This window comes from Phyllostomus discolor, chromosome 6 (assembly GCF_004126475.2).
Source record: "Phyllostomus discolor isolate MPI-MPIP mPhyDis1 chromosome 6, mPhyDis1.pri.v3, whole genome shotgun sequence".
NCBI classification, from domain to species: Eukaryota; Metazoa; Chordata; class Mammalia; order Chiroptera; family Phyllostomidae; genus Phyllostomus; species Phyllostomus discolor.
This window is the reverse complement of record NC_040908.2, coordinates 34,904,794-34,924,714: the sequence shown is the minus strand read 5'-3', so window position 1 is coordinate 34,924,714 and position 19,921 is coordinate 34,904,794. Positions and strand designations below refer to the sequence as shown.

Below are 19,921 nucleotides of genomic sequence, written 5' to 3'. Positions count from 1 at the left end.
TAGTTTCTCGTAGATGCATTCTGGCACACCATATGTACCAAACAGAATAGCTGGTAGAATTAACCACACTAAACTCACCCAAAAAAAGCAAAGGTTGACTCAGTGCCAGAAAGGATCTAAGTAATATAGAACACAATTTAGAAAACATTTTGATATTCTAAGTACCCATATGTCTTTGGATTGTGTGTTTTATACTGGAAGAGATGTCCTAAGATTTTCACACTCTTAATTACATATAGAGGGATTCAGAGTTTTAGAATAAGGAAATGTTAAATTTACCAAAGAATATTCTCCTTAAATTGAAATTTAATTATAGTAATAGTCATGATGTGATTACATGGGTCACTGATAGATCAGTGTGCATAATCTCATGCTCAATAAACTTATGAGGTCACTATCATTCTAATTTTACAGGTGAGGAAACCGAAGTCTAGAGAGATTAAGTAATTTACCCACAGGGTCACACAGCTCATACATGGCAGAGCCCAAATTTCAACCCAGGTTTGTTTGATTCCAGAGCCATAACTAATGACTATCTAAAGAGCCTGTCTTCTAACAGGTTAATAATATTTATTCATAAATAATGTGACATAGAACCCTGACTGGTGTGGCTCAGTTGGCTGGGTGTTGTCCCACAAAACAACAGGTCTCTGGGATTCCTGGGCAGGGCACATGCCTGGATTACAGGTTTGTTCCCCGGTCAGGGCACCTATGAGAGGCAACCAAATGATATTTCTTGCATTGATGTTTCTCTTTCTTTCTTCCCACCCTTCTTTCTCCCTCTCTAAAAAAATAAAATCTTTAAAAAATAGTATGACATAGAAATATGTCTCATAATCCATAACCTATTGGAGACCACTCTTAAAATTTTGGTATGTTGCAATTGTCTCTTTTTTATTTTCCCATTTATGTAAATTGTATGTTCTGAGGTTATTATTAAGAGAAAAAGCAAATGCAAGGGCCTATATGATGACTGTGAAATTTCTCTACATTCCAAGGATTGTATCTTTATCTCAAGAAGATAATTTATCCCAACTTTTTATTGGTGGACTTGAGGGACTGTGTTTGATTTCAAACGACTGCAGTTGCTTGAAAGACGTCTGCAATCTTCTCCCTTCTCTCAGGACTTCTGGGGCGTGCCTTGGCTGCCTCTCTGACGTCTGTTTCTGATAAGTGAGTTTTAGTCTCTAACAGCTCTTGGGGATTTTGTCGGAAGAGGCAGAGACCCGGTGAGATCATTTTGCTTTCTGCTGAATTTCCTTTCTCTGTTGTTTTGGACTGTTCTGAAGAGCATGACCCTGGAGCATTTAGTAATACCTCTGTTCCATTAGGGACTCTTGGCCTACTCCCTGGCTTTATCTCTTTCTGAATGAAGACTCCGTGTCGCTGGAAAGGAAAACAAAGTTGACATTAACCAGGGAGCACAAGTTGCTGGAAATGCGAATGAGTTCATGTGTTAGATCAAGACCTGGTGATTCAGGCACTTAGCTTTCTGCTTCTTCACCCATGATAATTACTGGTGAAACTTTTTTTTTTTTTTATTTCAATCATTGTTCAAGTACAGTTTTCTGCCCCCTACTCCCGTCCCGTGGTGAAACTTTTAAATGAATTATAAAGGAGGGTGCCCTAGAAAATGAGCAGGAATGGAAAAGCAGAAAGTCAGGGATGCAGTGTCTCACTATCTCACATGCTCAACTTTGCTGTCATATGGACTGTGTAAGTCTATCCCTATCAATTTTCATGTCTTCCTGTCTGGGTTGTGCTAGGGATACAATAGAAACTACAGTCCATAGACCCGAGGATTGATGAGTGCATCCCAAATGTCCACTAGTTCCAACAAAAGACTTAGCTACAGTGAAACATGAAAACAAACATTCGCAGTTGGGAAAAATCCAGCAGTTGACTATTACATTTCTGTTTGATCCTCCTGCAGCGCACACGTGAGCAGATCAAAAGTTATCAAACTGCGGCTTTGCTGATATTGAAAGTGAACGATTTTAATTATTTAAACCACATTCCAAATGCTGTGATCCAAAATTATGACATCATTCCTTAGTTTTAACTATGGCATGGTTGAGATTTTGTCTTATTAGTAACCATGTTAACTTGTTTAAATAGAGTTTGAGAAAGGTGATTATGGTTTGAAAAGGTTTAAATTTAGTTCTCATGTAAACATATCCCTTTCTCAAGTATTAAATAATTGATTCTAAATATTGTCTCACCTTGCCCCTGAAAGGCTCATTGGGAGTTTTCCGGGCATCATATTGGTGTATAAAAGATATGCATTCTATAAAATTCTTTTGAAGTTCTGCAGACGCATCAGGACAGGCAAGTGGAACTAAGAAAAAAAATGAGATTTGTGAAGTCTGGACAAAAATTACATTTGTGGGTGGATATAAAATCAGCATTCATAATATTCATGCTTCATCAAAAAGTGCTAATAAAACTAAGTTACTTTAAGCATGCAAGTCACTTACATATATCTAAATAATAAATGCAATGGATTATTTCTCTATGAAAGGAACCAAATTAAACTCAACAAATGAGCCCCACATGTGCAATTACTAGAAATTTAAAAACTAATATTAATGCTTTAAAAATCTGTTAGGTATACTTCTTGCACAGATACCAACCAAAGTTTTCAGAAAAGTGTAAGTACAATATATTTTTCAACTTAGTTTTACTCCTGGAAAGGCTATGAGAAATGTATACATAAATTGTTCCCAGCTAACACCAACAGAACAAACTGGAAGACCCTGGGGCTGCTGCAGTTGAAAACCTAATTCTTTTCATTTCTCATTGACAGGAGCTCAGAAAATTTGTAAGAGTATTAAACCAAGACTTTTAAATAATCAACCTGGGTGATGGGCAAATAGGGATTTTTATATTGGTCTCTCTACTCTATATTTAGTACTTTAAATAATCTTTAAAGATTTTATTTAGTTTTAGACAGAGAGAAAGGGAAGGAGAAAGAGACAGAGAATGGCGCTGATGTGCAAGAGAAACATTAATCGGTTGCCTCTTGCACACCCCCAACCAGGAACCTGGCCTGCAACCCTGGCATGTGCCCTGATGGGAAATCGAACTGGGACCTCTCGGTTTGTGGGACAATGTTCAACCCAGTGAGCCACACTAGTCAGAGCTAGTATTTAAATAATTTTTAAAACTCACTTTATTTTTAGCATTTAAGGTTATGTAAGAAGTCAGGATAATTCCTAATTTAGTGGCATAAAATTCTATTAAGCCAAAATTTGAAAATTCCCCATTTTATAAAACATATGTACATAACCCCTTGCCAGTGTGGCTTAGTGGTTGAGTGCCGGCCTGCAAATCAAGGAGTCGCTGGTTCAATTTCCAGCCTAGGACACGTGCCTGCCTTGTCAGCCGGGTCTCCAGTTGGGGGCACATGAGAGGTGGCCTTACCTTGATGTCTCTCTCCCTCTCTTTCTCCCTTTCTTCCCCTCTCTAAAAAATAAATAAAATCTTTAAAAAATATATGTACATAAGACCTTCTGTACACCTACCATATCTATGAAATGATAAGAAACTGGCAAGAGTGGTTTTGTATGGAAAGAGAATTAGCTGACTGAATGATAGAGGTGGATTCACTCTCACTGTATATCCTATTGTAACATTTGAATTTTGTACTGTGTGCATGAGTTACCTGTTAAATGTAAGATTTAAAAATTTTAAATCATGTCTTTAAAATTCGGGAGGATATACATGAAGGAAAAATATGTTGGTAAATGCACATTTATTAGGAATTCATCAATTCAGTATTCAACCATTGATACAAACTAATGTTACCAAGAATGATGAGTGTTCAAATATATATTACCTGATATGAAATAACAATCTTTTCCCAGTTAGTTGGTAAAAAACAAAATGCTAACTGATAACATGTACTTGATTTCCAATTGAGATCAGATATTCAAAACTCATTTCCTACCTAATCATTATCTTTCTCTTCAGATTTGCTAGCACACAAAAGAACAATAGGTGTCAAAGATTTAATAGAAATTTGTGGAAAATTCTAACATTGAAAATTCTAACCGTAACTACTTCTTCCCATCAATCGGAAAAAAGACTACCAGTTTCTGGGTGAATGCCTTGGACCAGCTCACAGGACATCAGTGTTTTCAGAAACACAGTTTGATAACTTTTTAAGTAACATAAAGCAGCTTTAAATTGAGGTCTTACTCAGGAAGGGTTAATGAAGTACCCCAAGCCTGGGCTTTGGGAGAAGACAGACATGTTTTCCCATTCCAGCTTCACCACATTTCCTAGCTATGTGACTTGGAACAAAGTCATTTAACTTCACTGAGATTCAATTCCATCCTCTCTAAAAATAGGAATAGAAGTAATTTGCTTTCAGAATTGTGAGGATTAAAGACAAAGTCTCTAGGATGCTGGGGTCAGAGTCAGGCAGGGGCCAGCTCTTCCGTGTTCTGACAAAAAGGGGAAGCTGTGGAAGGGAGAAGCAGCACAAACCTGACGAACTACCAAAATCTGTGAGGTGTTAGTGAACTGCTATAAAGGGTTGGTAGTAGCTTGCAGGAGGGCAGGGAGGTCAGGTGCAGCCAACAGAGAATAGGTTGGGGAAAGCTTTTGAAATCTGCTCTTGACTTTCCTGCACATTGCCTTGGGGAGATCACTGCTTCTTGCAGGGCTGCAGAAACTGGCAGAAACTGGCAGAAACTGTCTAGCCATCTGTTGTCAATTCAATAACATCAGAAGGGCACAGAAGTCCCTTTGGATAAGAAGGTGATCAAAAAAAGGTGTGTGCTGCCCCTTTGGGGATTTCCTTCACCATTCCCCTAGCAACCATCAGTGCTGGTGAAAAATGCCAAGAGATGTCCTTCTCTCAGTGATGCTTAAACTCTTTTTAAGAGTTTAAAGGGGAAAGAAGCAGAGTGCTGACCTGAGAACTGGTCTAGAGCAGTGACAATTGGAGATGGTCAACATCGTTTCATGGGGACTGATGCTCTCCAGCCCGACCCTTACTTTCTTTCCTGAAATTCAATGGGAGGCATGCAAGCCTGTCTTTAGTCTTTGCCTGCACAGGGCTGCTGATTCCCCTCAGGGAACCTGACCAACAGGGGTGTCCTTTTGGGGTCTCTGGGCCACCCTGGAAGAAGAGTTGTCTTGGGCCATACATTAAACACACAAACACTAACAAAAATGGAAGAACTGATGAGCAAAAAAAGTTTTAAGTAAATTTATGATTTTGTGTTGGGCCACATTCATATCCTGAGCTGCAGCGAGTTAGACACCCTGGACTATAAAAGAAAGACAACAAAATTTAAAATATATACTATGGGAAGTAGTATTACTAGAATCTAGGAACTAAAAATTAAAATAACCATAACAAATATCCTCAAAGATATAGAAGATATTATTATGAAACAAGAATTAGTGGTCATAAAAAAGAATCATATGAAATATTAGAAATAAAAATAATTAAAATTTAAAAGATAAGATAAATAACAAGATTCATGAGGTAGACAACCAGACTAACAAACTCTTCCAAAAGGCAGCAGGAAAGGATAAAAAAATAAAAATATAAAATAGAAGCTAAGAGACATGGACAGTAGAAGTACCAATGCTAGAATTCAGGAGATCTAGAAGAAGAAATAGAGAGAAGGAAATATTTGAAGAAATAATGCTGATAAATATCCAAGAATTAAAGTTCAAAAGCCTCAGATTGAGAGGGCTCACAGATTACAACACAGGTAGCAGGGCCAGGAGTAAGTGAGGCAGATGGGATGCAAAATTTAAGGGGTGCTTACATGATCCTGGGAGTGAGAGCCTCCTTAAATTTTACACCCTAGCCTTCTTACTTGCCTCACTCTCTTCTCAATCCTGTAGGGTAGATAAGGAAAAACATCTAAGACATTTACAGGGAATTTTAAGGTCATAATTCTAAATGTCTTCAAAGAGGAGAGGTAGGTTACCAACAAAGAAGAAGCAGATTTATATCAAATTTCAAAACGACATTGGATATAATGGTAACTGATTTAACATTTTAAAAATATTAAAGGAAAAGGATTTTAAGCCTAGAATTATTATATCCAACTAAACTGTCATTTAACTCTGAAGTCACAATAAAAAATATTGGGAGGTAAAGAAGGCCTCAAAAATATTTTCCCCTCAAAAAGTCCTACTTTGAAAAATTCCTAGAGGAAGAACTCAAGAATAGAAATAAATCAAGGAGGGTGCCTGAGGAGTATAGAAGAAAATACAATTTTTTTGTCTCCTTAAAAAGACAAAGACTAAAGAATAGAAAAATAAGTATCATACCCATAACACTGAGAACTAAAATTCTGCTGTTTAACATACTAATGGAGATCCTGGTGAATATTATTTTAAAAAGAAAAAAGTAGTATAATTATTGTAAAGAAAAAAGAAAAAGTTCCTTATTTGTAGGTGATTATAATTACCTGAATAGAAAAACCAGTAGAATCAATAAATGATGAGAATAAGGGTGTGGCAAGGTAAGCAGTAAGTGTATAAAAATCAAAAGCATTTTGCTATAATAACAGTAACCTACTAGAAAAGAAAATGAAAAATAAGATACATTTTCTGTAGGAACAGAATCAATATAGTATAAAGTTTCTAAAAGTTAACAAATAATTCAGAAGATCTCTATAGAAAAATATTTAAAGTTTTAACTTAAACAAAAAGAGTAGAACTAAATAGACATTTCATACACTTAGAAGGGGATATAGTATGTTACCACAAAGGAGACAATTTTTCCTAAATTAATCTATAATGTCAATACAACCCAATCGAAGTTCCCGCTGGATACTTTGAGGAATGTCATGAATTCCAAAGTTTAGATGGAAAAATAAAGGTCCATAAATGGAGGGGTCAACTCTGAAAAGGAAGAGGAAAGAATGGAAACTTTCCCTGTTAGATATTAAGAAAAACAAAAAGTTCATATAATGAAGACATTTCAGTACTGACCAACTGAAAATTAACCTAAGGAACAGAGCTCAGAGACAAACCCATTTATATAGTGAACACTAAGATACAATCAAGGAGGTCCCACAAGTCAACGACGGGAGTGTAGATTGTTTAGTAATCGGTGTCCAGAAAACTTCACTCCATGGAGAAAAATGGAAAAGCTCCCCTATTTACCACCACAGATAAAGGTGGAATCTAGGTCTAAAGACATAATTGTGGAAGGTAAATTGTTAAGAGAGGAAAATATAGAAGAATATTTTTGTGACCGAAGGGTAGGAAAACTCTTCATAAGCGACCAGTACACAACCCGTAGATGTAAACTTGATAAACCTGATCACATCAAAATTTAAGATTCCTGTTCAGTGAACAGCACCATGGGCAAAGCTAATAGAGAGATAGTAAATTGTAAATATTTGTAACATGAGAATGTAAAGGGATAGGACATCATGCATTTCATTCATTAAAGAGAGCAATTTAAAGACATTTTCAGACACATGTAAGGAGTGGGGCATTCCTAAACTCTCACAGAAAGAACCATGTAAGGACATTACAGAGTCTGTCATATTGGTGGCCCCAGTGAACCAGGCATCCCAGTATTCACACCCTCGAACAGTCACCTCCTTGTTAATAGGAACTGGCCTTGTGATTGGTTTTAGTGAATAGGATTTGACAGAAGTAGCATGGTGCCAGCTCTAGGCATAAACCTTAAGAAAGCCTTAAAGCTTCCGATTTTTCATTTTGGAGGGTCCTCAGCTGCCAGGTAAGAAGTCCAGCTACCCTGCTGGAGAAATCACATGGAGATACCACAAGGAGATGGAGAGGCCTAATCATTCCAGTGCCCTTATCTGAGTCCAATCTTCAGACAACCTGCCAACTGAATGCAGCCACGTGAGCACCCACCAGCCAGGCCAGCTGAAGAACTGCCCAGCTGAGCCCAGTTCAGATTGCAGAATTATGAGCAAATAAAGTAGTCGTTCTTTAAGCAACTAAATTTTGGAGTGCTTTATTATGCAGATAACAGATATTTCAGAAGGAGGTCAATTAAATCAATTTAAATGAATCATTTTATATAGTAGTGATCTAGAACCTCTCAAAATCTCAAAAACAATAACTTAAAAAATTTTCTTTATGCAGCCCAATAAAAGGAGAAGGGTAATATCAGATATTATAGAGAGAAATTCCTTACCCAGACATTATGCCTGTCAAAATTAGACATAACTGCCATGTTCACTTATGCAAATATACAAGACTTTTAAAGAAACCCACAGTAGTGAAGAACATCTATATGAGAAAACATCTCTGGGACTGGCATAAGAACAGACACATAGATCAATGGAACAGAATAGAGAGTCCAGAAATAAACCCATGTCTTTATGGTCAATTAATATTTGACAAAGGGGACAGAAGTATAAAATGGAGTAAAAATAGCCTCTTCAACAAATGGTGTTGGGAGATCTGGACAGCTATGTGCAAAAAAAATGAAACTTGACCACCAACTTATACCATAAACAAATGAAAGACTTAAATATAAGTTGTGACACCATAGAAGTCCTAGAGGAGAACATAGGCAGGAAAACCTCAGACATCACATGCAGCAATATTTTCACCGATATGTCCCCTAGAACAAGGGACATAAAGGAAGAATAAACAAATGGGACTTCACCAAAATATAAAGCTTATGCACAGCCAAAAAAAAAAATCAACAAAATGAAAGGGAACCAACCATATGGGAAAACATATTTGCAAATGATATACCTCAGACAAAGGTTTGATCTCCAAATTATATAAAGAACTTACATGACTCGACACTAGGAAGACACACAATCCAATTAAAAAGTAGGCAAAGGACCTGAACAGACACTTCTCCAAGGAGGATATACAAAGGGCCCAGAGACATATGAAAGGATGCTCAGCATCACTACTCATTGGAGACATGCAAATTAAAACCACAGTGAGATACCACTTCACACCTGTCAGAATGGCCATCATAAACAAATCAACAAACAACAAGTGCTGGTGAGGTTGTGGGGAAAAGGGAACCCTAGTGCACTGTTGTGGGGAATGCAGACTGGTGCAGCCATTGTGGAAAACAGTATGGAATTTCCTCAGAAAACTAAAAATGGAACTGCCTTTTGACCCAGCAATTTCATTGCATTTCACTACAATTTTACCCTAATAACCCTGAAAGACCAATCCAAAAGAACCTATGTACCCCAGTGTTTATAGCAGCACAATTTACAATAGCCAAATGCTGGAAGCAACCTAGGTGCCCATCAGTAAATGAGTAGATCAAAAACCTGTAGTATGCATATGATCTCACCTTTAACAGGAACCTGATCAACAAAACAGAAGCAAAATATAACCAAAGACACTGAAATTGAGAACAGGCTGACAGTGTTCAGAGGGGAGAGGGGAGGGAATTTCAGGGGAAAAGGGGAAGGGTTTATAGGAACAATTATAAAGGACACATGGACAAAAACTAGGGGTGGGTGGAAAAGGGAGGGAGGTGGGGAGGGCTGGGTGAGTGGGCCAGGATGGGAGTAAAAGATAGAAAACTGTACTTGAATGATAATTAAAATAAAATAAAAAATAAATAAATCTGTGGTATGTCTACACTATGGAATACTACACAGCAGAAAGAAAGAAAAAGATCCTACCCTTTTTGATAGCATGGATGGAACTGGAGATCATTATGCTAAGTGAAATACACCAGGTGGTGAAAGAGAAATACTATATGATCTCGCCTATAAGTGGAACCTAATCAACAAAACAAACAAGCAAGCAAAATATAAGCAGAGACATTGAAATTAAGAACAAACTAGACTTCCGGCAAGATGGAGGAATAGGTGGACGCACCGTACTTCCTCGCACAACCAAGAAAAGAACAACAATAATTTACAGATAGAATAACACTCAGAACTGACAGAGGATTTATCTGAATGGAAGTCGGACAGCCAAGAAGTTGAAGTAGACCCGTACATCCAGACTGGTAGGAGAAGACGAGCCGGGCGGACGCGGGGCTGGCGCGGGTCAGTGGTGCGCGGAGGTCGGGGAAAATTTGGCGCGAAATCAGCGCGACAGCCATCCAGGGCGCAAGAACGCAGCGGTGGACCCTGAGTACGCAAGCTGCGGCTGGGGGACCCAGTGAGGCAGCGATTGTGGACCAGAGCAGAGCTCGCAGCCCAGGATCCCAGAGAAGGGTCTGAGCCCAGAACAGAACTACCACCATTGTTCCCTCCCGTCCCTGCTCCCGCCCCTGCCCCCACATATAACGTCACAATCTAGCGACTGGGGTGCCCAGCCCCGGTGAACACCTAAGGCTCTGCCCCCCGCCGTAACAAGAGCGACCAGACCAGAAAAAGAAAAAAGGAGAGATAGGGAAAGATATAAGATATGTTTCCAACAGAGCAGATCAGTCCCCCAGGACTCATCCTTTTGAGTGACCAAGAAATAGCCAATCTATCAGATGCACAGTTCAAAACACTGGTGATCAGAAAGCTCACAGAATTGGTTGACTTTGGGCGCAACTTACAGGAAAGGATGCAGGTTACCATAAAAGAGATGCAGGAAGATATATGGAGGAGAGCCAATAGTGAAAGGAAGGAATCTGAGTCTCAAAACAATACAGTGGACCAGAAGGAAGATAGAATCAACCAAGCAGGAAAGCATAATGAAATAAGAATTCAAAAAATCGAGGAAAAGCTTAAGAGCATCCAGGACACCTTTAAACATTCCAACATCTGAATTATAGGGGTACCAGAAGGGGAGGAGCAACAAGTGGAAAAGTTATTTGAACAAATAATAAAGGAGAACTTCCCCAATCTGGCAAAGGGAACAGTCTTCCAAGAAATCCAAGAAGCTCAGAGAGCCCCAAAGAAGTTGGACCCAAGAAGAAACACACCAAGGCACATCATCATTACATTAGCCAAGGTAAAAATGAAGGAGAGAATCCTAGAAGCAGAAAGAGATAAGGGGACAGTAACCTACAAAGGAGTTCCCATCAGACTGTCAGCTGATTTCTCAAAAGAGACTTTGCAGGCAAGAAGGGGCTGGAAAGAAGTATTCCAAGTCATGAAAGGCAAGGACCTCCATCCAAGATTGCTCTATCCAGCAAAGCTCTCATTTAGAATGGAAGGGCAGATAAAGTGCTTTTCACATAAGGTCAAATTAAAGGAGTTCATCATCACCAAGCCCTTATTTTATGAAATGCTAAAGGGACTTATCTAAGAAAAGAAGATAAAGAAAAGACATGTATAGTAAAAGGACAGCAAATTCACAATTATTAACAACCACACCTAAAGCAAAACCAAAAGAAACTAAGTAAACAACTAGAACAGGAACAGAACCACAGAAATGGAGGGCACATGGAGGGCTAGCAGCAGGGGGGTGGGAGGAGGAGAGAGGGGGAAAAGGTATAGAGAATAAGTAGCATAGAATGTAGGTTGAAAATAGATAGGGGGAGGGCAAGAATAGTACGGGAAATGTAGAAGCTAAAGAACTCACAAGTATGACACATGGACATGAACTAAAGAGGGGGAATGTGGGTGGGAGAGGGGGTACAGGGTGGAGGGGAGAGAAGGGGGGAAATGGGACAACTGTAATAGTATAATCAATAAAATATGTTTAAAAAAAGAAAAAAAAAGAACAAACTGACAGTAACCAGAGGGGAGTGGGGAGGAAGATAATGGGGAAAAGAAGGGGAAGGGTGTCAAGGAGCACATATCAAGGACCCATAGAAAAGCCAAAGGGGAGGAGAATGGAGGGTGGTAGGTGGTGGTGGGAAAATGGAGACAACTGTATTTGAACAACAATAAAATAAATTTAAAAAATCAAGATTTAAAGAAAATTAAAAAGATATTCAAGTTCTTAGTGGTTACTCTACCTAAGAATTCAAATCAGACCCAAACTAATTACTTAAAAGAAGCCTTGTTAGTTGAGACTTACAAAAAATAAGGCAAAGTCTATGAAGAATGTTTGAAACCCACTGGTTCTTAGAAACTTGATCAAATTAAAATAGAAATTCTTCTAAATAAGGATACAACAAACAAGTTGGCATCTAGCCTTCTATAGTTTATTAGCAAAGCCAAGATTTATTCAAATACACAACTAACTGCTTGCCTTGGAGGAAACTTAGCCTTTACTCTGAGAAATTTTCTTAGCATTTTGTTTGTGTCTACTTAAGAAATATGAGTAATATTTGTCTGTTAGAAAGCCCATTTCTCTAAATAATATTATTTTGATCTTACATGAAAAGATTATTAATGTAAAAATAATAGTACAGGTGAATTTCAAAATATAGTGAAAAAAATAAAAAACTTGAAAATAATTACAGCAAGTAAATGTTATGTTACCCCTTGGTTCAGAAAAAGCAACACAAACTAAAATCTTATTTAGAAAATTATTTTTGCCTCTGTACCTGAATTTGAAATTCAAAAGAATGTTAAAATATCAAGTAGTTGATAAATAGCCAAAGTTTCATTGAAATATGAAATACCTCCCTCACAAACTAGATCAGCCTGTCCCATGTATAAAGTTGTATTACGTAAAACCCAGAATGAATACTTATTCTTACAGGGACTCAGATATGATGGACCATAGTCATTTGTTGGACTGGCTGTGGACAGAAGCCAGGAAACTGTGTGGTGGTGTAAGGCATAAAGGGCACTTTCACTGTCAGCACAAGATGACATTGCTGAAATGCCAAGGACCAGACGTAATTAAGTGGGCTGATGGAGCAGGATGACTATGAGATGACTTTTAATTGACATTAGTGCCTGTTTATATACACATTTTCTATGTCCGCATGCATAATCTGGCATATATAGACTAGTTTATACACATATTTCAAAAATTACATAAAATATTCTTTTCAAATCACTTTTACCTAATGTACAAATACAATCTAAAATATGAATAAATTGCAGGCCTATATTGGTGTGCTTGTCAGTTAAATTACATTATGACTTTAAAATAATCTGTTGGACAATATGTAATTGTCATTAAACTAATCAATAAATGTTGGTTGAGTCTGGGCATTGTGCTAGGACCTGGGATAAAGGAGTGATCTAGGCAATAAGAAATACCAATAAAAGAACAGACCGAGACAGAAGGAGAGGGCCAGGAGGAGGGAGAAGAAAGGAGGATAGGAGAGAAGTCAAGTGGAGGGAGTAAAGAAGATGCCTACCCCAGGTTCCCAAAGCCAGACTCTAACTCAATACTTAATTTAGTACAATGCAATAATTAATAGTAATAGCTACCATTGTTGCTCACTGTGTACTAAGAATGGTAGTAGGCACTTTATTTCTCATAACAGTGAGAAGTAACTGGAAGATCTAAAGGAGGAGAGTGGTATCACTTACGTTTTTAAAAGATCCTTCTGATGATAGTGTGGAAAGCAAATTACAGAGGAGAAAGGATGGAAGCAGGAGAGCAGTGGCTGCACTACATTGGTAAGATTTGGGATATATTTTGAAAACTGAGGTATCAAAATTTGCTGATGGGACTTCCGGCCAAGATGGAGGTGTAGGTAGACATACTGCACCTCCTCGCACAACCAAAAGGAGGACAATTTAAAAACAAAAAAACCCAACCAGAACTGACAGAAAACTGAACTGTATGGAAGTCTAACAACCAAAGAGTTGAAGACACACTCATCCAGACTGGTAGGAGGAGCAGAGTCGGCAGCTGGGCAGAGGGGACACACAGCAAAGCGGCGGCTGGCGGACCCAGTGAGGCAGTGGATTGTGGAGGGGTGCAGCACACAAGGTGGCTGGCGGACCTGGCAGTCCCACATTCTCATGCAGATAAACCAGGTGAAACTGGGGAGTGAGACAGACCCAGAGTCCCAGCTCGGGGAAATAAAGCCTCAAACCACTGACCGAAAACACCTGTGGGTGTTGAGGTGCCCAGAGAAACTCCCAGCCTCACAGGAGAGCTCACTGGAGAGACCCACGAGGTCCTAGAACATGCACAAGCCCACTCACATGGGAATCAGCACCAGAAGGGCCCAATTTGCTTGGAGGAAGCAGCGGAACTGACTGAAATCCCACGAAGAGCCGAGCAAACACCATTATTCCCTCTTGGACCCCTCCCCCACATACAGCATCACAACCCAGTGACGTGGGTTGCCCCACCCAGGTGAATACCTAAGGCTCTGCCCCTCACTACATAACAGGCACATCAAGACAAAAAGAAAATGGCCCAAACAGAAGAACAGATCAAAGCTCCAGAAAAAATACAACTAAGCAACGAAGAGATAGCCAACCTAACAGATACACAGTTCAAAGTGCTGGTGATCAGGATGCTCACGGAATTGGTTGAAATTGGTCACAAATTAAATGAAGAAATGAAGGTCACACTAAGTGAAGTGAAGAAAAATGTATAGGGAACCAACAGTGATGGGAAGGAAACTGGGACTCAAATCAATGGAGTGGACCAGAAGAAAGAAAGAAACAATCAAACAAACAGAAAATAATGAAGAAACAAGAATTCAGAAAAATGAGAGGCTTATGAACCTCCAGGACATCTTTAAATGTTCCAATATCTGAATTATAGGGGTACCAGAAGGAGAAGAGGAAGAGCAACAAGTGGGAAAGTTATTTGAACAAATAATAAAGGAGAACTTCCCCAATCTGACAAAGGAAAGACTTCCAGGAAGTCCAGGAAGCTCAGAGAGTCCCAAAGAAGTTGGACCCAAGGAGGAACACAGCGAGGCACATCATAATTACATTACCCAAGATTAAAGATAAGGAGAGAATCTTAAAAGCAGCAAGAAAAAATGAGAGAGTTACCTACAAAGGAGTTCCCATCAGACTGTCAGCTGACTTCTCAAAAGAGACCTTGCAGGCAAGAAGGGGCTGGAAAGAAGTATTCCAAGTCATGAAAGGCAAGGACCAACATCCCAGATTGCTCTATCCAGCAAAGCTTTCATTTAGAATGGAAGGGCAGATAAACTGCTTCCCAGATAAGGTCAAGTTAAAGGAGTTCAACATCACCAAGCCCTTATATGAAATGTTAAAGGGACTTATCTAAGAAAAAGAATATATAAAACATGTACAATAAAATGACAGCAAACACAATTATTAACAACCACACCTAAAACAAAAACAAACCAAGCAAACAACTAGAACAGGAACAGAACCACAGAAATGGAGATCACATGGAGGGTTACCAACAGGGGAGTAGGAGGGGGAGAGAGGGAGAAAAGATAGAGAATAAGTAGCATAGATGGTGGTAGAAAATAGGGGGAGGGTAAGAGTAGTATAGGAAATGTAGAAGCCAAAGAATTTATAAGTATGACCCATGGATAAGAACTAAAGGGGGGGAATATGGGTGGGAGGGGGTGTGCAGGGTGGAGGGGAGTGAAAGGGGGAAAATGGGACAACTGTAATAGCATAATCAATAAAATATTAAAAAATTGCTGATGGATTGATGTGGAGCATAAGAGTTCTAGAATGCCTTCTAGATCAAAACTTGAGCTATAGAAGTGGTATTTATTGAGATAGGGAAGGGTAGTGGAGGAAGGTTTGGATGGGGGAAATGAGATTTTCTGTTCCATCCATGCTAAATTTGAAAAGGAGATTAGATATCCAAAAAGAGATGTTAAGTAGGTAGGTGGATAATCTTGAAGTTTAGTGAAGAGGGCAGGGCTGGAGCAAAAATTCGTTCTTATACTAGTTCCTTGGACTTTACCCTTACTATTGTATTCCTTATTTCATCTGCTTTGGATAGTATCTCGAGTGTGCATGTTAAATAATATTAGCACCCTTGTCTCCTACTTCTCATCTTGTCACCTGTGTATCCACTTTCTTGTCAAGGCTGACAACATAATTATGTTCTGTAACCATATCCAAATTTTCTATAGTGTTTATAGATTGAGGCTAAAAGTTGACACCTGCTAAATAGCATTTACAATGTAACTGAATTTTGTTCACTTATGGTCCAAATATTGTTCCAGGACTACATTTCTTTCTGTGTCTAATGCCCCATGCCACTTGAAAAAAAGAATCTAGTGTCCATGTCAAATAAATCCTCTTTGCTAGGTGAAAAAATTATTTCCCCTGAGAACACTGAAGATGTCAACTACATTGTGTTCTACACTTGGTGCTGCTTGACTTTATATTGATTCTTATTCCTTAGATGGTGACTTATTTTTCTTTCTCTTTATGGCATCTTCTCTTTGCAATTGTTATTTTGCTATTTCATTGTGATATCTGGGTATTTTTTTTCTTTTATACTTTGAAGCACTCAGAAGACCCTTTTAATACCTCTTTTATTTTTTTTAAATTGTATTTTTCCACTACCATTTATCCCCCTTACACTCCGCCCCTCCCCCCCAGTCACCACACTGTTTGTACATGTCCATGAATCCTTTCTTGCCTCTCTTTTATATTGGGTAACTTCCTTACTATTATTCTAGAAGCTGTGTAGAGCACTGGTTATTACAGGTATTGGAGTTAGACTGACTTCAAATACCAGTTTTTGGCTGTGTATCTTTGGGCAAGTTACTTAAATTCTGTGCTTGCTTTTTATCTGAAAATTGAGAGTATTAATTGTATTACTATACTAAGCCATAGGGTTTGTGTCAGAATTGAATGAGTCAATATTTAGAAAGCTCCATAAAATTCCCCGCAAATAGTATGTTCTCAATGAATGTATTGTATTGTTACCAGACACCCTTGTGCTATTCCAGAAGAGCCAGTGGGGTCCTACCACTCACCGCCCATAGGGAAAAGCTCTGGAGATAGAGTCTGGTGGAAAGGAAAAGGAATCTTTTATTTAAAGTATATACAGCTTGAAATAATGGCAGGTTTCTGCTTCAAAGCCCATTTCCTTTAAAAGGTCCCAAAGAAAATTACCCTGCCACCCTCTGTCAGCTCAGTTCAACGTTGCACCAGGAACCTCTCCTCCCATCCAAAGTACCATCCTTTTTATACTTCCGAGTCTGTGCACCCAGGCCCAGGCCCCCTACCCGCATGACGCTTTCCTTTTCCTCTTGCTGCTGCTAATCCCACGCATTAGTGTGGTGGGTCCAAGGCCCTGCCTGGGCAGGAGGAGCAGGCTGAGCGGCAGCAATGGAGGAAGCTGCCGTTGTCTGGACCCTGGCTGGAGGATTGTGTGGGCGATACAGGGGCACTGCCTTCATGTTTTCCTGGCAGTGAGCCACTGATCTGCAGGGAGCAGCACAGGGCCAGCTGCTGATAGGCCCATACTGCAGGCAAGAGGGTGGCCACTGCTGATGGGACCCCCATGGAGAAGAATGCAGGTGGTGGATGGGTGGCCACTACTGATGGCTTCTGTAGGTTCCCCGCACAGAGGAGGACCACGGGGCTTGTGGCCCACCTGCGCTGCCTCCTAGTGTACTCTGGACCAAGCCTCCTCACCTCCACTCTTACCAGCCTAGCGCCTTCAGTGCTCCTGCTATGGCAGGTCCTGCAGCACTTGGGGAGGGGCGTGGGGAGTGCTACCAGACAATGCTGCTCCTCCAAGTCCAGCGGGTTCAGGAGCCTGAGCCCCTAACCACCCATCAGCCAGCTAGGGAAGGCGAGTACAGATGCATGCATTTTCTGTGCACTTGCTTTTAAAGACCCCATTATCCTCCTTGCAGAGGAAGTAGTTGGGAGGGAACGTTGCTCCCATCCAATCACCTCCCTAGCTCCAAAAGTCAGCCCTTTGTGCTGCTTTTGGTATGCATTGTCCTGGTTGCTGCTACAACATACACATGTGCTCGCTGGCCTGGCACTTTTCCACCCTTCCCCATTTCCGAGGGTGGGCTCCCCTGTTACAATATTGATAATTGTCTAACCTTCAATTTTTACTCTTTTTATTCCTGGAGCTCTGGGGAAGTCGGATCTTCCAGAATGATTCTCCATTTTGTTTTTGTCATCTCATATTTTCTAGCTTTATGTTATTCTTTTATGCTCTGTGATATTCAAGTAACCCTCTGATCCTCCCCACCCCCTTTCCCTTCTGTAATGCCTGTTGATTGCGCCTAAAGCCACTCGGGTTTTCTGAGGCAGATTGGCTCATGTTTACTGCATCTCCTATGTATTCTAGGCTATTGCTTCTTTGCTCTCTTCTATCCATTAACAGGCTTTCATTATTTTCACATTCCAGAAGATTCTTCCTTACATTCTCTTTATTTTTATGGCCAATTGATTTGTTATTATTCCACAGGGTCTTGGGAGGCCAGAGATTCAGATACAGTCATACCTCCGTACACGTTGGTTTCAGATTCGTCAAACTCTACCCTTCGCATTTTGATGAGAAAAAAAAATGTTTCAGCACGCAGCGCTTGCTTGGGACTCACTGCACTTGCTAGAACTTGTGAGTCACGCCACTGCCCAGCAAGAGCAAATGCTTCATTGTTCCGAACTCATCGGTTTGGCACTTGCAAGCTGTTTCAGAACGAATTAACAATGAGTACGGAGGTAGTACTGTATTTGTATTCTGTTTACATCCTAAATCAGAAGAGGAAACATTATTACCCATTATTACCTTTCTAAACCAGAGGCCATTGTTACAGGTTATCTGACAGTTAGCCCTCTCCCTTAAACACCACCATTAAGGTGACCATCATACTGAAAATGACCATTTGTCCTGACCTTCAACTAGCTGCCTTTTGTATGCTTAACTAGACTGGCCGCATCACAGAGGCCAGGAGGCTGAAATTAAGTGAGGGGTTGTTGACCTCTAAAAGTAATTCTTTGTTGTCTACTGTCGTGTTTAGAAGATTTGAAGTTTGGCTTATGAAATTTTGTATGGAGTGGGGACCAGAGTGGGTATTCAGAAATACTTTTTTTGTTTTTACTTAATCCTGCACTTCTTTAAGACTTGCTAAATCCTAATCCAGAAACAGAAATGACTAGGACATGGGTTAAGAAACAGATACAACTTGAATAAATGTGAACAACTGAGTTTATTATAATAGCGTGGTCAAGCAAAACAAATTTTGTATTTGAAATTGTTTTAATAGTGTGTGTAACAGTTCGAGTATGTCCTACGTTATGTTTTGTGGGATATCAGACAAGTGAGATGACACCCTGAAAAATGGCGAAGTGGGAAACACAGCATTCTTTACTCCTCTTCTTGGAAATTCATTATGTTTATGCTTAGAATAAGGGTTTTAAGAGCTTTGTAGTCAAATATATGTGTGTGTGTGTGTGTGTGTGTGTGTATCCATTTAACTGTATAAATTCAGTTTTTGCAAAAGTTACCTGACCACTTCCTCTGTTTTTTTGAGCATCTATAGACATAAAAAAGAGCTAGTGCCCCTCTGAATGCACTTTGAGAAATACTGCCTTAGAGTATTGCCTACTGTTTTAGTAGTTACAATTTTTAAAATTAGGTGGCCATAAAGAACAGAATGGTACTAAGTCTCTGACATGGAGTGTGGTGTTTAATGATCAATACAATTTTATTATATTAAATATGTTTGGAGATAAGCTGTGCCCCAGGATGAAGAACAAACTTGTCAAGGGCTGCACTTGCATAGTGTCAACTCCTGTAAAGAAGAAAATTTTTCAGGAGCTGCTAGCAGGTCTAACATATCTTAAGTGACAGGAGTAACCTGAGATAATAGAGAAGAGGTTTTACCACGGCTAACCTTACCTATTCCACAAGATGGCTTTTGCAACTTGCTGTGTTTGACTGGCAAAACCAATGGACATGCTGGTTTTTGGAAGTCAGTCCTCTGGGTGCTCTTAGTATCATAAGGTGGTTGGAAGTGATGTTCTAGTCCTTTATCATATGACCACCAGTCACCCTGTGTGGAAAGAAAAGGAAACACAAAGTTGGAAACTGTAGGACATTTCTACGTGCTTGTTGAATGTCTTTGAATGTTCTATAATTTGATTCAACAAGTCACGGATATTCTAAAACAAAGTTCTAAAATCTAGGAACATTTTTTCACATATTTTTAAAGACATCTGAAAATGAAATATATATATTTTTAGTT

At 39.5% G+C, this 19,921-nt stretch overlaps 1 protein-coding gene across 1 annotated transcript in view; it reads right to left on the bottom strand.

Moving 5' to 3' along the window:
- Nucleotides 1–755: 755 nt before the first annotated feature.
- The window catches only part of C6H2orf73 (chromosome 6 C2orf73 homolog), a 31,042-nt gene continuing 11,876 nt past the window's right edge, over nt 756–19,921 (bottom strand). The window contains exons 3-5 of the mRNA XM_028514322.2: nt 19,576–19,729; nt 2,223–2,338; nt 756–1,386 (exon numbers count right to left, since the gene is read on the bottom strand). Of these exons, the coding sequence (XP_028370123.1) occupies nt 1,072–1,386; nt 2,223–2,338; nt 19,576–19,729 (585 nt within the window). The 3' untranslated portion in view covers nt 756–1,071. The remainder of the gene's footprint in view (nt 1,387–2,222; nt 2,339–19,575; nt 19,730–19,921) is intronic.